The sequence below is a fragment of the Petaurus breviceps genome, unplaced genomic scaffold (genome assembly GCF_028583685.1).
Source record: "Petaurus breviceps papuanus isolate PSGF00001 unplaced genomic scaffold, PetGlider_PUasm1.0 90925, whole genome shotgun sequence".
NCBI lineage: Eukaryota > Metazoa > Chordata > Mammalia > Diprotodontia > Petauridae > Petaurus > Petaurus breviceps.
The window spans coordinates 33,275,554-33,297,379 of NW_027187380.1; the positions used below are offsets into that span (position 1 = coordinate 33,275,554).

General features: G+C 39.8%; 1 protein-coding gene across 1 annotated transcript in view; it reads right to left on the minus strand.

Annotated features, from left to right (window-relative positions):
• MGAT5B (alpha-1,6-mannosylglycoprotein 6-beta-N-acetylglucosaminyltransferase B) overlaps positions 1-21,826 on the minus strand; it is a 137,527-nt gene that overhangs the window by 87,607 nt on the left and 28,094 nt on the right. The window contains exon 3 of the mRNA XM_069076757.1: positions 16,496-16,637. Coding sequence (XP_068932858.1) covers positions 16,496-16,637 — 142 coding nt within the window. The remainder of the gene's footprint in view (positions 1-16,495; positions 16,638-21,826) is intronic.

The window sequence follows — 21,826 nt, forward strand, 5'->3', positions numbered from 1 at the left end:
AGTGATTTGCTCAAGGTTGCATAGTGACTGAGCCAAGATTAGAAGTCAGGCCTCTATTTCCATTCTGTGTCCCTACCAATGCATCATATCACCTGTGCCACAGGAGGGAGGGAGCAAAGTATCTGGTCCAGGGAGTGAGCTAGTGTTAGATTAGAACCTACCATTGTACCAGAAATGAGGTTATCCTTTCACTATCTAAGGAGGACAGTTGCTTGTTTAAACAGTTCCTTGTTTCTCTGCCTAGCACTTAGTGACAAAACAAAACAAAGATCCTCCCACTGTTCCAGCCTCAGCTTTGCCTGCTAATTGGTAGGCCTAAGTCACGGAGCTCCAGGCGGAAGCTGCCAGTACAGCCCCTGCCCAGAACCAACAAGAAGAACAATTTCATCTGGAAAATCATTGAGTAACAGACTCCTGCTATATCGAAATTAAGAAAGCCAATAGTACAAAAAGAGACATCAGGAGTGATCTTGTGCAGCAGCAAGCCAGAAAGAACAGAATTCCCCAGCCAAAGGAGGGAGGAAGAGAAGGAGAGAACATTCCCATTAACCATTGCACATGGCCATTGGAAGAGCTTAGTGACCCATGGTCTCTAGAACGTGACTGATCACTAGAAAGAGGAAGTGAATGGACTAATTCTTCAGGGGCAGCTAGTCCTCCTATCCTATCCTAGGTATTACCTACAATGACAGACAGAATTTACCTTTCTCTACTCCCTCCCATCTCCTTGCCTGATGCTTCCCTCCCCACCCTCATCAGAGTTATCTCAGGTAAAGAGTGCCAACTATTCTAAATTTAAGTCTTAGTCATACACACAAATTCTTTTTGGATTTTAGACTTCATTGCAACAAAGTCAAATGCTTCTTAAGGCTTGAACTAGTTGTAACTTATACCAAGGGATCAGAGAAGGAAGAGGAGTCACAGAAATTTGAGTGTCTTAATACAGACCAGGGGCAGCTAGGTGGCACAATGGATCCAGTGCCTGCCCTAAAAGTCAGGAAGACTCATCTTTCTGAGTTTAAATCTGGCCTGAAACACTTAGTAGATATGTGACCCTGGGCAAGTCACTTAACCCTGTTTGCCTCAGTTTCCTCATCTGTAAAATGAGATGGAGAAGGAAATGGCAAGCCACTCCATTATCTTTGCCAAGAAAACCCCAAATGGGGTTATGAAAAGTCCAACACAAATGAAATGATGGAACAACCATCCAGACCAGATGTTGCCAGCCCAGCATCAATGCCCTGAGAAGCAAGGCATAATTTTCAAGAAAGACCTTGTGGGAGACTCATCAGCATCCAACCCATGGACCTGCCCTGAGCCATCACTCAGACACCCATTTTTGTGATTACTTTCTGCCCAAGGGCACCCACATCATCCCACTCTTGGTCTTCACACGTGAGGACTCCATCTGGTGCAAGGACACAGAATACTTTGACCTGACCAACTTCCTGGATGAGAAAGGGGCCTTCTGAACAAACAAGGCCTTTGTGCCCTTTGCTTCAGGGAAGTACATATGCCTGGGGTAGGCCTGGCCCAAACGAAGATCTTTTTCTTCCTCACCACCATCTTCCAGTGTTTCAAACTGTGCCCAGTGGAGAAGCCAGTGGATATAGAACTAACATGTCAGTTCACAGGTTGGGGCAATGTGCCCCTACCCTATAAGTTCCTACCCAAGGTGACAGTTGCTATGCCTCTCACCTGTGTCTTTTGTTCAATAACCCTAGCCCACAAGGCCAAAAAGAAAAAAGACCTTGTGGATCTATACCAAAGCATGCTCACTACACACACACACAGACACACACACACATGCACGCACACACACACACGTATTTTGTATGTATCTAAATATTTTACATATTGTGTCCCTAATTCAAATGCATACTCTTTGAGAATGAGGACTATTTTTTGTTTTGTTTTTGGAATTTTTAGGGCTTTTTTCTTTCCTTCCTCCCTCCCTCCCTTCCATCCTTCCTTCCTCCCTCCTTCCCTCCCTTCTCTCTCTCCCCCCCACCCCATTTACATAATGCTTGGCACATAGTGAGCACAAGGTGGGTCCAGAGATGCCCATGAGATTAGCAGATTAATACGGCAACAGGAACTACAAATAACAGTAACCATCAACAGACCAGAGGAGCCTATGTAGTACAACCAGCAAGGACCAGCAGAACACAGAGGAGCAACATACCTGGCAGATATTTAGCAAGATCAGCAGACACAGTGACAAGCAGATCCAGTGAAAGTGGAAATACTGACATCATGAAAAGACATCAAGGGTCCTGCAGCATTAGACATGTGAGTTGTCCCTTCATGCTTATGGACTCCTCATGAGTGATCACTATACATATACTCTCTCTGTTGCTGGTGTATATATGTGAGACAGTGTACCCCAGCTTTGGAGGTGGGATGAGAAATGTTCTATTGCATATCTTCTATGATGTCATTAAATGTTTAGTAAACTAATTTGTCCTTAAGACTACAGAAAAAGCAAACCAATCATTGGAGAGGTTCCATGAGCTATAATTTTGATTAGATGTGGATGCATAGAGAATTTTGAATCTAGGGTAGCTAGTTTTGGGGCTGCACATAAGAGAGAGAGAGTGCCCCAGATGCTACATTGCTGTTTTTAAAAAAATAATAATATTAATAACAACTCATGTTTATATTGTACATAAGGTTTACAAATACTTGGTTTTAACACAGCCCTGGGAGGCAGATTCAACTTTTTTTCCTCCACAAAATCTAACAATGTCTTGCACAAAATAGCTCAGGAAGTGTTAAATGAATGAATGGATGTTACAAATTATCTCATAGGCCATAGGACAAATGCTCCATTGTCCAGTAGTAAAATTTGGCTCTTGACATCTTCCTTTTTGTCCTGTATGGTATGGGGTGAGGAACCTGTGAACTCAAGGCCATATGTGACCCTCTAGGTCCTCAAATGCAGCCTTTTGATCGAATCCAGACTTCTAAGAACAAATCCCCTTAATAAAAGGGATATAGGGAAGGAGAGAAGGGAGCTCTCTCATTCCCCCCGAGCTGTTACCATGGCTTTTTCACAGGTTAAGGGCTCCCATGTTCTGGGTTTCCTCCTCTTTCTAGGAGGAAACCTCTTTCTTACACAGGCTCCCTAAATGTAACTATTTCCCCCTGTCCCTGCAGTTTCTCCTTCCTCTGCTATGAAACCTGAACTTGTGATAGCCTATACAGTTTCCGCTACCCTTGCTGGGTAAATGAGCTCTCCAGGATGCCTCCATAAGGATGTTTAATTTCACTTTCCTCCTGTGATTTATGAGGGTTGCATTCCTCTAACAGTGGTATTGATTTTCCCCACAGCTGGCTAGCATGCTTGCTGGGAGTAGTTATTTTATTAAGAAACCAATAGCTTTTCTTTCTAAACACACACACAAAAAGACATTGAAACACAGGCAGACATAAACAGAAGCACGTGATGAGAAAGTGTACACATTGACTTATCCATTCCCTAGATAGGGTCAGTCAGGCAGATCCCTGGGAGGTCAGGTCATAGTAGAGTGTACAACTATCCATGAACTCCCTAGCAATCCCTGTTGGAGAATCAGCCACTTTCTAGGGGACTAGACACAATTGTCTGGCTCTATAGGTCAACACTGGTGTTCTCTGAACTTTTAACTTGATATATATACTGCCTTTCACCATTTCTGGCCTCTCTCAGAAAGCCTAGCTCCTTTGGAAACAGCCTTATTGGATTGGGAACCTATTTAAGGACAAGAAATAACTCCCTGTCACTCCCTTACTTCTGCTCCAGAAGAACCAATCAATATTAATAAGATAAAACGGAGTTCTGTAGTTTGAAGACACACCTTTTGGGGAGGAGATGACTGTCAGACATTTGCAGTTCTAGTCATTAGAATGGGCTAATCTGAAGGTGGGATGGAGCCAGATTCTGAAATCCACCTTTAGCCTTCTTCCCCAGAACTGTGTCTAGCTTCTCCTATCCTCCAGGAGTAGGGCAGAATATTTTAGGCACCCAACTACTACATGCAATCCTGAAATAATAAGTTGGTTGATATTTAGTTCTTTTAGAGATCCAGACATGCAATTTCATCAGGGTAAGAAACCCCTTAACCAATGCCTATCAGAACTCATTGGAACTTAAAGGCAATCTCTCAGCAACTTGGAGTTACCAGGTAGCAGTGAGAGTCAAATTATTAGAGAAAATGCTTGCAAATAGTATTTCCTTACCCCAAGAATTGACACTGTTAAACTTCTTTAACTTTTATAAGGCAGCTAGGTGTCAGTAGTTAGACCACTGGACTTCTGGTCATGAAGACCCTAGTTCAGCCTCAGACCTTTACTAGCTGAATGACTCTGAACAAGTCATTCAGCTTCTCTCAGCCTCAGTTTCCACATCTGTAAAATGTCAATAATAATAGCACCAACCTCACAGGGTTGTTATGAGGGTCACATGAGATAAAGAGCTTGGCAAACCTTAAAGCAGTATGCAAATTTTAACTATAAGCTATTTTAACTTTTATAAACACTTTTACTTCTGTGGTTGTATCCTCATATCCTTTTGAAAAGGTCAACACCTTCATTTTCCAATGAGAATGATGAAGTTCAGAGAGGTTGTGACATTGTAGAGTTGGAGGGAGAAGCCTGGGTTCCTTACTTTCAGTCCAGTATGCTTTTCATTATGTTTTGTAGGGAACCTTGTCAGTGGTTAAGTTCATACTTAAAATCTGGGGGTCCTTGGTTTCCTTTCTTCATTGGGAAGAGAAAGCAAACAACATTAGACAGATCCTGAACTCAAATCTAGTCTGATCACTGTCTACTTGGAGAGTGACAAAACCTATTAAGAAGATATCCATAACTGGAAAGAAAATTAGAATTATATCACAGAGTGCATACCTGTTAACCCAGAGATACACCTACCACACATGTAGCCTGAAAAAAGGTTAAAGATGGAAAAAGACTCACATGTACAAAATTGTTTATAGTAGCACTTTCTGTTGCAGCAAAGAATTGGAAACAAAGGAAGTGTATCAATTGGGGAATGGCTGAACAAATTGAGGTGTATGATTGTCATGAATATTATTGCATTATAAGGAATTATGAAAACAAAAGATTCAAAGAAACTTGGATAAGTATGAATGAATTGATCCATGATGAATTGAGTAAAACCAAGAGAACAATTTACAGGAAGACCATGATGATTTACAGGAAAATAACTTTGAAAGACTTCAGAACTTTGATCACAGCCATGACCTATTCATGACTTTAAAGGAGGGATGATGAGAGGTGATAGACTAGAGTTTGCATTTTTAGACGTTACCAAAGTGTTGATGTGTTTTGTTTGACTATACTTGTTACGAGACAGGGTTTGTGGGGTAAGCAAGAGGAGGGAGGCAAGGGTAAGGATAGGGATGGGAAGAAAGCATCAGTGAAACATTAAAGATACTCAGAAGAAAAAAGTTCAGAAAGGGACACAAACAAATGGGACAATTTTGCTCTTACATTGTCAAATATAATATACATTCCTGAAAAAAAGATCAGTTTCGTACACAATTCTTTTTCTTCTTCACACATTGAAATATTTGTGCTTCTTGATGATTGTTAAGTTCATAACTTTTAAAAAAAGAAATAAAAAGAAAGATTTTCATAGAATCATTGAGTGGGAAGGCATCTTAGAGACCATGTGGTCCAACCCCCTCATTTTACAGAGGAGGCCCAGAGAGATAAAATACCTTGTTCAAGGGGACACAGCTAGTTAGTGGAAGAATTAGGACTATAAGTCACTTCTCTTGATCTTTATCCCCCTCCCCACAGAGGACTCTTCTCATTTCACTGAACTGCTTGTATCCTTCTCTCCTGTAATAGGACATCTATCACTGCTCCCTGTGTGAGGATCTACGAGGAAAATTGGGTCATGCCTAAAAGAAATCAAACCTGAGTACAGGATTAAATTTTAGTGAAAAAAGAAGATTCCTTTCTCATCCCTGGCACTCCATTCCCCATTCCGTCAATTTAATTTCATGTCCAAACTTCTAGTGGCTGACACTCCAATACTACAAGCAGCATTGCCAGGATCTTGAACTATAGTATAGGGCAGGGCTTCTTAAACTCTTTTCACTCATGATCCCTTTTTGCAGCATTTGTTGACATTGCATGGCCCGAGGGCATGCACAGCACCAAGTGCAGAACCAAGGCTGCAGTGAAGTTGCCAGATGCAACAAAGGCAAGTGCTGCCAGAAACACCTTGGATTCACTGCATGTTTGATTTTGAATTAATTTTTAGTCAATACACATTCAGAAACCTTTTACTGTTGCTAAATTTTTTGCGACCCCATATGGGATTGTGACCCACAGTTTAAGAAGTGTTGGTCTAGGGAACATTTTTTAAATATAATTTTTAGTAGTATCTTTTGTTTTCATGTCAATCATAAATATGGGAAATCCTAATGTATCCTCTTTATCTTTCCCCCTCTCAGAGAGCCATCCATTATAACAACAAAAAGACACGAAAAAAACCAGTACAACAAAAACATGTCATAAAAGTCTGACATTTATAGTTAGGTGTCACAATGGATAGAACACTGAGCCTGGAGTCAGGAAGACCTAAGCTCAAATCCAGCCTCAGACACTTATTAGCTGTGTGACCCTGGGCAAACCCACTTAACCTCTATTTGCCTCAGTTTCCTCATCTGAAAAATGGGGATAGTAATAATAGTACCTATCTCCCAGGATTGAAATAAGGAACAAATGAGATAATAATTATAACATGCTTAGTACAGTGTCTGGCACATAATAACTGATATACAAGTGTTAGCTATTATTAATATCAGCTGTGTTCCACACCCATAGTCTCCCATTTCTGCTAAGAGGGGAGGGAAGTAACTTTTCATATCTCAGTTTTGAGGATAAGCTTGTTCATTATAATTTCTTTTTTTTTTTTTTAAAGCAATTGGGGGTAAGTAACTTGCTCAAGGTTACACGGCCAGTTATTTCTGGGTGTGGTGCTGAGTATCTGAGCCCGAATTTGATCCCCAGGTCATCCTGACACTGGAGCTGGTGCTCTTTACTTGCTGAGTCACCTGGCCGCCCCTAAGTAACTGGGGTTAAGTAACTTGCTCAAGGTCACACAGCCAGGTGTTTCTGGGTGGGTGCTAAGTGTCTGAGCCCAGATTCTATCGCTGGTGCTCTTACTCACTGTGCTACCTGGCCGCTCCTGTCACGCCCCCGTCACTATAATTTCAAAGCATTCAATTTCAATTGTTTTATTTTGTCATCTTTCCACTGACTTTGCAGCAGTCATTGTGTACAGCATATTGTTTTATTGGTTCTCCTTGCAGATATTAATTCATGTATGTCTTCCCATGCTCCTCTATATTCACCAAATCAATAATTTCTTATATCAGCCATATTCCAGTATATTCAAAGCTACCATTTATCCAGTCATTCCCCAGTTGATGAGTATTTTTTTTTCTTTGCCACTTCAAAAGGTCCTTCTATAGTGTATGTGGGGCCTTTCTTTTTATCATTGACCTGGGGTATATGCCTAGCAGTAGAATCTCCAGGTCAAAGGATATATATGTACATATTAGTTGCTTTGTTCACATAATTGCAAATTGCTTTCAAGAATGGCTAGAGCAGTTCTTTGCTCTACCAGCAGTATGCTGCTCTTTCCATAATCTTTAGGGAATAATTTGAAGACTGGTGGTTTCCCAACTTTCTTGGTTAATAGCATTTGAAGAGACCTAAAGAATCGCAGTTTAGAACAGGAAATGACCTTAGTGATCATCTCAGGACAACCAGTTTATTTTAGAGATAACAAAATGGAGCTCCAGAGATTTTTAACATGGCTAAAGGTCACAAGCTTTCTGTTTTTTATGTCTGAAGTCCATACCAATAACATTTTGTACCTTTTCTAAACATCTGTATTGCTCTATTTAGCAATTTGTATATGTTCTTTATATATTGGATGTCCCCACTAATTCTAAGTAAGCCCCTCAAGGAATCATTTTATTTCTGTCTTTGTATCCTCAGGCTATCTAAGTAGCACAGCATATAAGGCAGTGGTCTTGGAATCACGAAGACTCATCTTCATGAGTTCAAATCTGGTCTCAAATACTTAGTTGTGCAACCCTTGGCAAGTCCCCACTTAATCCTGTTTTCTTCAGTTCCTCATCTGTAAAATGAGCTGGAGAAGGAAATGGAAAATCACTCTAGTATCTTTGCCAAGAAAACCCCAAATGGGGTCATGAAGAGTCAGACATGACTGAATAACAACAAAATTGTATCCTTAGCACCTACCATAGTACATTGAATATGGTAGATGCTTAAGAAATGTTTATTTCTGTCTTATCCTCCTCTACTCGAGATCAGAGACTGAAGTTGAGTGCTTTGTATATCATGCTCAGCTCTACCTATAGTAGGAACTTAATAATTATCTGATTAAAGGGAGAACTTAGCTAAAATATATAAAATATTTGTGCATTTATTCATATGTTGTTTGCTCTATCTAGCTAGCTGATTGTTCTCTAGCTGTATATGTATGTAGATAGTCTTACTGAATAGAGCATCAGCATTTTGAGGACAGGAGCCACAGAATCTTTTCTTTTGTTCTTCCTTCCCATTCCATCCCCCCACAGATACCATGTATATGAAAGACATTTGACAAATATACACAGTTAGAGTTTAATCATTCACACCAATGGAGAGGAACCTTGCTACTTGGCTTTGGAATTCATAATATGAATTTTTGTAGCAGATTTACCTTTTTAATTATTCATTGTTTAGGCTGATATTAAAGCTAATTTTGCACTGCAGCTGACAGTCAAAGAAGGCAGTTTAGAATCATGTCTAAGGGCAGGGAGAAGACATCTGAGGATTTTTTTAAAATGCCACCAATAATGGACAAGGTGGATAGACCACCTGCAGATATTTGAGTGTGAGCACAAGTATACATGCACAAAAACATGTGTGTTAACATGTAACATTTAATCAGCATTTATTTCTACCTTGCACAGTTAAAGGTATTCAAGGAAGGGTTCAAGAAATGGGCACTGGACTAGGGGCAGAAGATTCATGTTCTAGTCCTAACTCTGATGCCAACTTTGTGACCTTAGGTGAATAACTTCCCCATTCTGAGTCTCAGTTTCCTTACTTATAAAATGAGGATTGTAATACTGGCATTACCTACCACACAAGGTTGTTATTGGGATCAAATAAAATAATGAATCAACCACTATTTATTAAGCACCTATTATGTGCCAAGCACTGAAGATAAAATTAAATAGTCCTTCTCTTGAAGGAGCCTTTCTCCCTTAGAGAAAACATGTTCATAAATATCTGTACAGAATATTGTAGGCAGCTGGGTGACTCAGTGCATAGAGTGCTGGGCCTGGAGTCAGGAAGACCTGAGTTCAAATCCATCCTCAAACACTTACTAGCTATATGACACTTGGCAAGTCACTTAACCTCTGTTTGCTTTAATCCACTGGAGAAGGAAATGGCAAACCACTCATATCTTTGCCAAGAAAACCCTAAGGACAGCATTGGCGTTATATGGTCCATAGGGTTAAAAAGAGTTGGACACAGCTGAACAACTAAACAGAATATACACAAATGGATAACGTAAGCAATGTGCTTTCTTAATTGTAATTAATGTAAGCTGTGTGACCATGGGGTTTCTGAGCATGTTTCCCATTTGTAAAATAAAGTTTGGACAAATGATTTTAAAGGTTCTTTTCATTCTAAAATGCCATGAGTCTGTAAGTTATACCAATAGGGAAATGTGCGTGTGTGTGTGTGTGTGTGTGTGTGTGTGTGTGTGTGTGTGTGACCTGAAATGTACAGTTCCATCAATGGTATTTGATAGGTTCCAATGGTCATGAGGGATTATTTTGATTTTTTTTAAGGAAAGAGTTAAGAAGTCTCATAGGCCCCTTCCCCCATGAAATCCCTCCACCCACAAAACAAACTCACATGAAGAGACGGTGGCAGCAGAATGAAAGGAAAGGCAGACAAAAGGGATAAGCCAGACAGATGTTGAAACCACAGAGAATAGCAGTTCCCAGACCAAGACATGGGAAGAATAGTCAGTCTGACATCTTCTTTAATACTCTAGGACTCAGTTTTATGGCATTGCCTTAATCACCATTGAACTTCAGCAAGATTGCCATTGTCCTGTAAACTAGAGTCCTTTGGAGAACAGAGGCCATGAGCTCAACATTGTCCCCAAGGACACCATTGTGGGCACAGCTTTATCAATGTTCCAGAGCAGAAAAGAACACTGGGACTGAGGTTAGGTCATAGGAAATGTTGTGTCGTGCCTGGTAGATTACAAAAATTTTGTTAGTCTAATTATACCTCAAATCTCTACATAGTTTTTAAAGTTTAAGGTTTATAAAAAGTTTTCCTCACAACAATTCCTTGAGATAGGTATATATTGTTTTTAGATGAAGAAACTGAGGCCCAAATAGGTAAATTAGCTTGTTGAAGCTCATACAACTAATAATAACTGAAACTTATGCTGCTCTTTAATGACTTAAAAATCTATTAGATAATAATAATTACTAGCATTTATGGTTTATTTAGCATTTATGGTTTATTTAGCATTTATAGCTTTATGGTTTGCATGTCTGTCAACCTTGAAACAACCCTGTAAAGTAGGTGCTATTATTATCTCCATTCTACAGATGAGGCATAATTTGAACTCAGGTATTTCTTATTCCAAGCCAAACCTAGGTGACCTCTATCTCATTTGATCTTCACAATAACCCTTTACTGAAATTAATCCACAAGCATTTATTATGGGCTTTCTATGTGCCAGGCACAGTTCTAGGTCTCAAATACTAAAATGAAATACTCTCTGCCCTCAAGCTAATAATCAGTTGGGGGAAAAACAATAGGAAAACACACATAGATAAATATAGAATTTAAACAAAAATAAATAAAAAGCAATTTCGCAGTGAGGAGGTGCTAACATATTCAAGGATCAGGAAAGGAAGGAAGTGTCCTCTCACAGGACTTTGAGGGAAGCCAGGGATTTTAAAAGGCGTTCTATTCTAAAAGGCAAGAAGAGGTTGCAATTCAGGTATGGGGGATAATTTGTGCAAAGACGTGAAGACAGGACATAGAATGTTGTAAGGGAGAAACAAATAGCTCACTTGAGCTGGGACATAGAGTATACAAAGGAGAACAAACTGTAATAGGCCTAGAAAGGGAATCTGGAGCCAAGTCAAGCCAACAGGCACTCTTAAGCACCTATGATGCTTCAGGCCCTATGTTAAGTTCTGGTGATACTAAGAAAGACAAAAATTGTTCCTGTTCTCAAGGAGTTTTCAATGTATTAGATGAGACAAAATGCAAAAAACTACATAAAACCAAGATATTTGCAGGAGAGATCAGAGATTCTCTCAGGGGGAAGGCACTAGCATCAAGGGAGACCAGGAAAGTCTTCTTGCAGAAGGTGAGATTTTGGCTGAGACTTGAAGGGAGCCAGGAGGCAGAGATAAGGAGGAAGGATATTCCTGTTTTGATGGACAGCTAGGGAAAAGGAACAAAGTCTGATGATGCAGTGTTTCTTTTTTTTAGGAACAGTAAGAAAGCTAGCATCACTGGATCATACAGTGCTGTATAGGTTGAATGTAATTACATGGAGCCTGCAGAAAGGGTGGAGCAGAGCTGAGAAGAAGCTGGGAATCAGAGCAGTTAGAACAGAGGGAAGAGAGGATGCAGGCAAGCAGACAGCTAGACTTGTGACTGTTTGTTTGTGGGAAGACCCAAGCAGGGGGAAGGCATTGGGTTAGTGTTGCTCTCTGCAGTGATAACATGTATTAACTTCTTTGTTGCTATGATGGATTTGACTTTCTGGTGTTGGGATTCAGCTTTTTGGTGTCTGAATAAATGTTTTGCTTCTGTCTTCTATATGGAGAATCTGTTATATTTTGAAATTCAGAACTATGCTGGCACATTCATAGTCACCATCAGTGCCGTGAATATTGCTTTGGTGATACAAGTACCTGGCATGGGAGTAAGGTAGAAGAAGACTAGAAAGATAGTAGGAGGCCAGGTTATGAATGACTTTAAAAGTCAACCAGAAGATTTTATATTTGATCCTTGAAATAATAGATAGCCATTGGAGTTTACTGAGTAGATCATGGGGGTGAAGATTATGGTTAGACCTGCACTTTAGGAAAATTACTTTGGTAGCTAAATGGATGATTTTAATGGGAATAGGAATTGGAAGACCTTCTCTGCCCCTTAATAGGCCTAGGGGGAATTTTAAGACTTTCCCTGCTTTGAAAGTAAACTCTAGGGGTGGCTAGGTAGTGCAGTAAATAGAGCACTGGACCTAGAGTCAGGAGGACCTGAGTTCAAATCCAGCCTCAGACACTTAACAGAAAACTAGCTGTGTGACCTTGGGCAAGTCACTTAACCCCAATTACCCTACTTTCCCCCCTCCAAAAAAAAAGCAAAAAGAAAAATCTAAAAAAAAAAGCCCCCTAATAGGCTGAATGTAGTCACATGGAGCCTGTGGTAGGAGGAGTCTGCTGAAGGGTAGAGCAGAGCCCACAGGAAGCTGGAAGTCAGAACTAGACTAGACAGCTGGGGGACAGGAACCTTGGGCAAGGAGTCAGATAGGCTCTTGAGTAAATATTGATCTTATATTGGTTTGTGGGAAGGCTAAAGGATGCTGTGGCTCTCAGTGTTATTATGACTTGTTAGCTTCTTTGCTACTATGATGGAATCAACTTACTGTTTTTGAGATTTGGTTTTCTGGAATCTAAATAAATGCTTTGCTTCTATCCTCCATATGGAGAGTTTGTTATATTTTGTGATCGAGTGCCATGAGGGAATATTTATAGTCACAGTCTTTACCATGATCATGGGTGCTGTAAATGTTGCATTGGCACTATAATGATGCACTGGAGAGGGGAAACATGAGGCAGGGAGGCCATCAAGAAGGTTATTATAATAGTCCAGGTAATAATATCTGGTGATGAAGGCCTGTACTGGAGTGGTGGCAATGTCAGAGGAGAGAAGGGAGCATAAGGTACCAAAAATGTTACAGTGGTGAAAATGATGGGATTTGACAATTCGCTGGGTATGAGCAATGGCAGAGAATGAGGACCTAAGGATGACAACTAGTTTGACAACTTGGGTGACTGGGAGGATAGTCGTACATTCAGTAATACTAGAGAAATTAGAAAGAAGAGAGGATTTGTGGGGAAAGATAATGAATTCAATTTTGTTCTGTTTAAGATGTTCAATAGGCAATTGGAGATGGAGGACTGGTATCTGGAAAAGTTAAGGCTAGATAAATAGATCTAAGAATTATCTATTAGAGATGGTAAATGACTCCATGGAAGCTTCACTGAGTGAAATACTATGGTGGGAGAAGGTGAAGAGAACGTTGTGAGAGACCAAGATGCAGTGGACATACCTTGAATGAGTTTCCAGGAAAGGAGACTGATAAGGAATGACAAGGCAGGTAGAAGGAGAAGAGAGAGAGAGAGAGAGAGAGAGAGAGAGAGAGTAATGTCATGAAAACCTAGAGAGAAAAAAGTACCAAGGAGAAGAAGGTTATGGACAATGTCAAAAGGTTCCTGAGAAGTCAAGAAGTTTGAAGATTGAGAAAAGGTCATTAGAGTTTGGCAATTAAGAGATCATTGGTAACTTTGGAGAGAGCAGTTCCAGCCAGATTATGAAAGGCTTTAAATGCCAAATGAAGGAATTTGCTTTTTTAAAATTTTATTTCAATTTTAGAGGTAATAGGGAGTCAATGAAGCTTCTTGAACAGGGGAGTGATTTAGTCATACATGAAATATGGTGTTTAGAAATATCATTTTGAATGTATTGAGTACAAAGTAACAGCCATATTGTAAGATCATCATCTGTGAATGACGTAGCTATCCTCAGCAAGAGAAGGATTTATGATGAAAAATGTTATCCATCCCCAGAGAAAGAATACAGATTGTGTCTCAATACAGATTGAAGCATACTTTTTAAACTTTATTTTTCTTGAGATGTTTTTTGTCTATGTTTTCTTTTACAACATGACTATCATGGAAATATTTTGCATGACTACACATCTATAAACTTATATCAAATTGCTTGTCTTCTCAATGGTCGGAAGGGAGAGAATTTGGAACTCAAAAATTTTAAAATGAATATTAAAAATTGTTTTTACATATAACTGGGGAAATAAAATACTAAATAAAAATTTAAAAAAGAAATATCACTTTGGTATCTATGTGGAGGAAAGGAGAGAGACTTTGAGGAAAAGAAAACAACTAGGAAGTTACTGTAATAGTCAAGGTGATGAAGGCTTGAACTAGACTAGTACCTCTCTAAAAGCAGAAAAGGGTGAAGTTACAAGCTGTGGAGGTAGAATTGATGAAACCTGGTGACTGATTACATATGAGGTTAAAGGGGTAATGAAGATATAAAGACAACTACATACTTTACGCAGTTGAGTGCCTGGGAAGATGTGGAACCTTTGAATGAACAGGGGTGGTTTTGGTGGTAAAGATCAAGAGTTCTGTCATGAATATACTGAGTTTGAGATGCATACAGGACTTCCACTTTGAAGTGTCCAATAAGCAGTTGGTGATATAATACTAGAGCTCAGGAGAGAGATGATTGCATATATAAGTCTGGAAGTCATCTGAACAGAGGAAATGCACTGAAAGGTGGAAATCACAAGGCCTAAATCACAGATCTAATCACTAGCAAAGCTAAAGTTAGACTCAAGATCAACGAATTCCCAGTCCAGTGCTTTCCCCACTAGGTTAAGTTTATATTTAAATTTATTTAATACATATATTATAAATATCATTATATATTTAAATTTATATTTAAAAATATAAATGTAGGGGCAGCTAGCTGTGCAGTGAATAGAGCACCAACCCTGGTGTCAGGAGGACCTGAGTTCAAATCCAGCCGCAGACACTTAACACTTACTACCTGTGTGACCTTGGGCAAGTCACTTAACCCCAATTGCCCTGCCTTCCCCCCCTCAAAAAAAATTATATATATGAATGTATAGGCAGACATATTATTTTTTTTAATACTAATGTATAGGCAGACATATGCTTATTGAAACATGACCATCCTGTCATATGTCTCTTGGTTTTCACATAGGACAAAATATTGGCACATGATTTTTCCCCATATTTGCATAAGATATGAAAATTCAAGCTTGGGCAATAGGAGAGGACAGTAGAATGTAGTAGGAAGAGAGTTAGATAAGGAGTCCTAGCTACGTCACTAAGGTGCAATATGACGCTAAGCAAAGCCCTTCCCCTCTCTGTGCCTCAGTTTCTTCACCTGTAAACTGAAGGGGTTGAATGTCATAGGTTTTAGACTGGAGGGAACTCTATGACTGGAGGTCATCAAGTATAATGTCATCATTTCACAAATACAGAAACTGAGGATCAGAGAAGATAAGTGACTGGACTAAAGCATCTTTAAGTAAGCAACAGAACTGATCTCTAGAACTACCTTTTTTATGACTGTGAATGATAGTTAAAATTGACAGACTTTAGTGAAAATATCTAGTGTTACTAATGCATTGTTGGTACAGTTGTGAACTGATCCAACCATTCTGGAGAATAATCTGGAATTATGTCCAAAGGGCTATAAACAATTTCATACCCTTTGACCCAGCAATACCCCTTCTAGGATTGTGCTCCAAGGTGACCATAGAAGTGAGAGGAAGACCCATATATATGTACAAAAATATTTATAGCAGCTCTTTTTGTGGTGGCAAAGAATTGGAAATTAAGGGCGTGCCCATCAATTGGGGAATGGCTGAACAAGTTGTGGTATATGCATGTTATGGAATACTATTGTGCTATAAGAAATGAAGAGCAGACGGACTTCATATTTACCTGGAGAAGCTTATGCAAACTGACGCTGAGTGAGAAGAGCAGAACCAGGAGAAATTTGTACACAATTACAGACACAGACATATATGTGATGACCAACTTTGATAGACTGGACTCTTCTCAGCAATGCAGAAAAGACAACTCCAAAAGACTCATGATGGAGTGAAATGTCTACATTCAGAGAAAGAACTAGAAAGGACAGAGTTTGAATGCAGATTAAAACAAACTACCTGCTCTCTTTCTTGTTTGGTTTTGCTTCCTCTTTCCCATTGTTCTTTCCATTCATTACAATCCTTTTTTATAAAATGACTAATATCTAATGTGAAAGTATTTGCAGACCCTATACTTGATGGCATGTTGCCATGGCGCGGGGTGGGGGGAGAGGGGAAAGGAAAAGGAGGGGGAGAAAATTTGAAACTTAAGGGACTGTGGAACTGAATCTTGTAAACTAAAAGTAAATAAGCAAATTAATACAGAGAAAAAAATTTTTAATAGAAAACATCTAGTGTTAGATTCACTCTTGTTAGGAATGAACTCTTCCCAAAGGTGGGAGAAAGTTCTTGACTCCTTTTCTCACCTGTCATGGTCTACCTACCTACAGACATCACTACGTAGGTACTCACCTATCCACAGCATGTTCCTCATCACCCCTGCGCAATTCACTGCCATTCTCCAAACGCACCATTGTGTCCATGCGCTTCACCATCAACTCCAATAGGTCACTCATCTTTCGTAGGACAACCCGGGACTCCAATGCACCAATAACTGTAAGAAGAGAACTCATCAGAATTAGGCCCAAGTGATTATGGTGAAGAGGGTATTTAGAAGCAACTTGGTTCTTAGGGACAAGGGTAGGGCAGAGATGGCACAGGGCTGAGTCTTACCACTTGGGCTCCTTTTTGGTACTCCTATTGTGTTGAGAACTGCTCCTCAGCAACACAATAACTGTATCAATAGAATCAGGGGCATAGAACACAATCCCAAATTCAAGACTCCCTGGTAGAATAGGATTATTCAGAGGGACAAAGAGACATTTTCCTGACTACTTGAGTACAACATACACTTTTTGTAATTTAAATGGAAGAAGGAAAATTGAGAGAATAGCAATGAATCTTTCAGTTATTCATTCAACAAATATTTATGAAGCACCTACCCTAAACAAGACAATGTGCTGGGTCCTAGGAATACAAAACATAAAAAAAAGAAAAGAAAAAAAGAAAAAGAAAACAGTCCCCACTCTTAAGAAGATTCCTTTCTACTGGGAAGATAAAACATATTCACAGATGAGAAAAAGTAAGAATTTGAGAAAGGAGAGTCCTTAAAAGGATCAGTGAAGGACAGAGGTGGTACCTAATGTTCACATTGAAGGATTTAAAGATTTTAAGAGAAGAAAGTGAAGGGAGGTGAATTCTGGCAGATAGAATGTTGAATTCAGAGGTCGGCTAGTAGTTGTTTGTTTGGAGTATAGAGTAATGCGGAAGGGAGTATGGGAAATAATTTGGAAAAGCAAGTTGGATGCATATTCTGGAGGGTATTAAATGACAAGATGAAGGAGTTAACTAAAAAATGAGAGACAAGACAACTTCAAGTCAAGCAAATCCCTAGGATAACAAATCAACAGAGTAGCTACAGTTTCATCACTGTTTCTTCCTCAACCTCACTCTGGTCTCTAGTTGAAAAAAAGTGTAGGTGAACTCCAAGCAGAACAGAATACTAATGTCTTCATTTGAATGCCTTGGGCAAAATTTAAAATTATTCCTCCTACCTCTCATCTCATAGAACCTCCATATAACAGAAGTTCTGAAACCACTTTCTGACTCTATTTTCCATACACCTCTCAGCTTGCAATATGGTTTCAACACCACCACTCTACTGAAACTTGTGTCTCCAAGGTTACCGGTGAACAATTTACTAATTGTTAAATCTGTTAGTTTTTATGTAATTTCTGTGTTATTTTAGTTTAAAAAAAATAATAACCATTTCACCCCACCTATCTTTCCTACTCTTGAAAAAAAGAAAAAGAAAAACAAAAACAAAACTCTTGTAACAAGTATGGATAGTCTTGCAAAACAAATGACTCCTATTGGTAATGTCCAGAAGTGTATATTTCATTCTGCATCTTGAGTCCCTAAACCTCCCTGTCAGGAGATCAGTAGCAGATTTCATCATCCAAACACCATCTGGAATCATGGTTTATCAGTGTTCAAGTCTTTCAAAGTTGCTTTTCTTTACAATGTTGGTGTTATTCTCATTTAATTCTTTATCAGTTCATCTAAGTCTTTTCAAATTTCTCTGAAACCATCATTTTCACCATTTTTTAATAGCACAATGATGGCGCAATGACATTCCATTACAATCACATACCATAATTGGCCTCAGACAATCCCCGATAGGTGGGTACCACCTTAGTTTCCAGTGTTTGTTTTTTTCCCTACTATGAGAACTACTTTACATATTTTTGTACATATTTTTCTTTCTCTCTTTTTTTGATCTTTTGAGGGTATAGACCTAGTACTGGTCTTGCTGGATCAAAGAGTATTCTTGCTTTAGTTCCTTTGGATCATAGATGATTGCTTTCCAGAATGGCCAGAGGAATTCACACCTCCACCCAGAGCGTATATGTGCCTGTTTTCCCTTTATCCTCCCCATGATTTATTACTTGCCACCTCAGTCCTCTGGCTCAGCTGTTACTGTGCTCTTCTCAGCCAGGCCAACAATCTTTTAGCCTAGGATTGGCAGAAGATCTCTTTGACTCCCTCAGAGCCTCGGCTTTGAACAATCCTTCCATATTCAGAGGTAGTTTCACTCTGGGAGGGACTCTACTTTTAATGATCATCAGTCAAGTTATAGTTCACAGATTCCTCATAAATCTTATGCAGAAGAATGATTGGGGATGAAGGTATTGAGTAGTCTGTGGCCTAAGGTAAATTCATTGTCTAGCTTCAAATAAGCTTCAGAACCTTTCTAAAGTGTGGAATGATTCCTTTGCAATCCCATACATTCTGATGTCTCTGCTCCTCATGTCTTTCAACCTAGTCTAAAAGGGTTACAATTTTACATATTAATTACCAAACGTCTTTCCTCAGTTCTTATCCTTTTTTTTTTTTTAACTTTATTTAGCTTTTGATTCATAGACAAGACTCTACTCCTGAATATTCTACTCTCCCTGGGTCTTCAAGACACTGGTCTTTCTTGGTTCTACTCCTACTTGTTTGACCATTCCTTTTCAGTCTCCTTGATACCTCCTGACCTGTAACAGCCGGTTTCCCTAATAGTTTTGTCCTGGACTTTTTCCTCTTCTCTCTAAATATTTGCTCTTGGTGATCTCATCAGCTCCCATGGGTTTGGTGATCATGTTTATGAAAATGACTTCTGAATCTATATGTCCAACCATTATCTCTCTCATGAGCTTTCATCCTATATCTGCTAAATGTCTGCTAAACATTTCCACCTGGATGTCTTATATGCATTTCACAAAACCCATTTTCATTCCTCCTAAGCCCATTATTCTTCCAAACTTCTCTAAGTTTACTGAGAGTATCACCATCCTCCCAGTCACCTGTGTTCCCTTATTTCTGTATCACCCCCACCTTCACAGTCCCGGAGTCTACTTCATTTATCAATTCTATCTCCACTTCTCTTCACTCTCAGGTCTATTAGCCTAGTTCAGACCCTCATTAGCTCTCACCTGAACTATTGCAATTACTCCTGGTTGGTGCGTCTGCTTCAAGCCTCATCCCTCTTGAATTAATATTCAAGACTGCCAATAGGTTGTACTCTGCTCAAGGATATTAATGCTTCCCTATTACTTTTGTTATACAACATAAACTCTTTAGCTTAGCATTTTAAATCCTTCACAAACTATATTTTCATACTTACTTTAATCAAATCAGTTTACTATTCCCCCAATTCATCATTCTATATTCAGCCTCCACACCTACCATACCTGAACTGTTCCCTTAGACTCCTGTCCTCATCTTTGTCTTTTAGAGTCCTTAATTTTCTTCAGGGTTCAAACCATACACCACTTTAGTGGTAGAAGCAGTATCCTAAAACAGCTCTCCCTCCTTACTCTATCTCCATTCAAGTTAGGCAAGTTTTTTCTTTAAAAAGTATTAAAAACCATCAGAAGACCAAAGGCTAGGGCTATTTTGACAACACTTCTTGATCACCTGAGTACAAAAAAAGTTCTAAGTAGCTCCAACCCATCTCTGATGCTTGCTTGGTAGACTACCATGTATTATTCAAAGGCAGATAAGCTTCAATAACCTGAACTGATTGATGGTGCCCTCAGTATATATCCTTTTTAAATATCCTTCCCCAGCTATGGCTAGCAAATCTCTCTCTCTCTCTCTTAAAGCAGTTGAATGAACAAGTGCCTTATTTTGTTCTGATATCAAACTTAAACTTCCTGGGCATTAACCTAAGGCAGGTATAGCTCAGAGCAGTTGTTCTCTGGGACATTAAGGTATAAACTCTTTTTGGTCACCCAGTAAGGACAGACCGATGTGAATATGCTTGGTGTCAATAAGAGTTATACCCTCAAAAAAAACCCAAACCAAACCTGCTACAGACTACTGGTTGACTTTATATAATTTCTTGTATCTAGGGGTGATCGAGGTCTATAGGCCCAACAGTTGAGAACTCATGGTGAAGAAACTGGGACTTTCTATGTGGCATTTGTGAGGATACTGGGAGCAGTGCCACGTGGATTTTGGTGAGAAACATATGAAATTTCCTGATTCTTTACAGGAACTCATAGACCTTTCTTGAATTGGAGATAAGGACAAATGTGCCAATTATACCCCTAGTTGATTGGCTGAGAATAGGGGGTGTTTGAAAAATATTTTAAGAAAAAGTTTGAAAAATATTTTAAAATATTAAAAATAATATATATAATTATATAAAGAAAGGTAGCTTCCACTCTCACTCCTGAATTCTCTCTCCCTCCCTCCTTCCCTCTCTCTCTCTCTTCCTGTCTCTCTGTATTTCTGTCTAAGGGGTCTCTGCAGAGCTCGGGCCCTAGCACCCTAACCCTCAACCCTGGCAAAAATAGTTACTGTTTCCATGTAGCATAGATAAATAATTCTGAGCTGGGCAATCCTAGCCTTGGTTGTCATCTTTTAAGTTAGAGACTTTGGGAGCTCCTGGGTCCCTCAATAGGTTCCTACTGGCAGCAGGAAGAAATTCCCATGATGGAGAGGATAACTGTTAAGAGGGCAGGAACTCAAGCCTCAGCATGATTGCCCATTGTCTGAGCTACCTGTTGGCTTGCAGCACCTAGACTAGCAAAGAGGGCAGCTAGGTCTCAGCAGTGGCATCATAAAACTGTGGCAAGGCTCTGTCTTGGCATGGGGAGGGGCAGGCTCTATACAGGGATCCTTCCTTGCCATTGGGAAAATAGGGGATGATATGGTAGCACATGCCCATAGCAATCATCTATTCTAACATAGGGGTCAAAACCAGGCCCTGGAATAAGGGCCCAATGAGGTCAGAAGAGATTAGGCCCAAGTAGAGGGAGCTATTAGCCCAGGAGGGCAGTGATGGGACCCACAACAGCGCTCAAGCCTTGATACAGTAGGGTAGCAGCTGACCCTGGATACTGGGGCAGATGCCAGTGGTGGCTATGGGCCTCAGGGGCAGGAGCAGCAGGCAGCAGACACACAGGCCCCAGCAGAGGGACCATTGGCATGGAAGGGGCAAAGAGCCACTACAGCCCTTTAATTCCTATAAAGTTCATTGGTCTTTCACAGAAGGCTGCCAGTCATAAGACTCAGTGGTCTTTGGACAACTGCTGCCTGGGGAGGGGGTGGAGGACCAAGAGGTGACATTGTTGGGAGGTAGCTTTCTTTCTGGTAATAAGGGAGAGCTGAAAGTGCCTAACCAGCCCCTCACAGAAGAAGGGTACAAACCCTCCAAGACCTGTAATAGCAACAAGGAAAGAGAACAAGCAT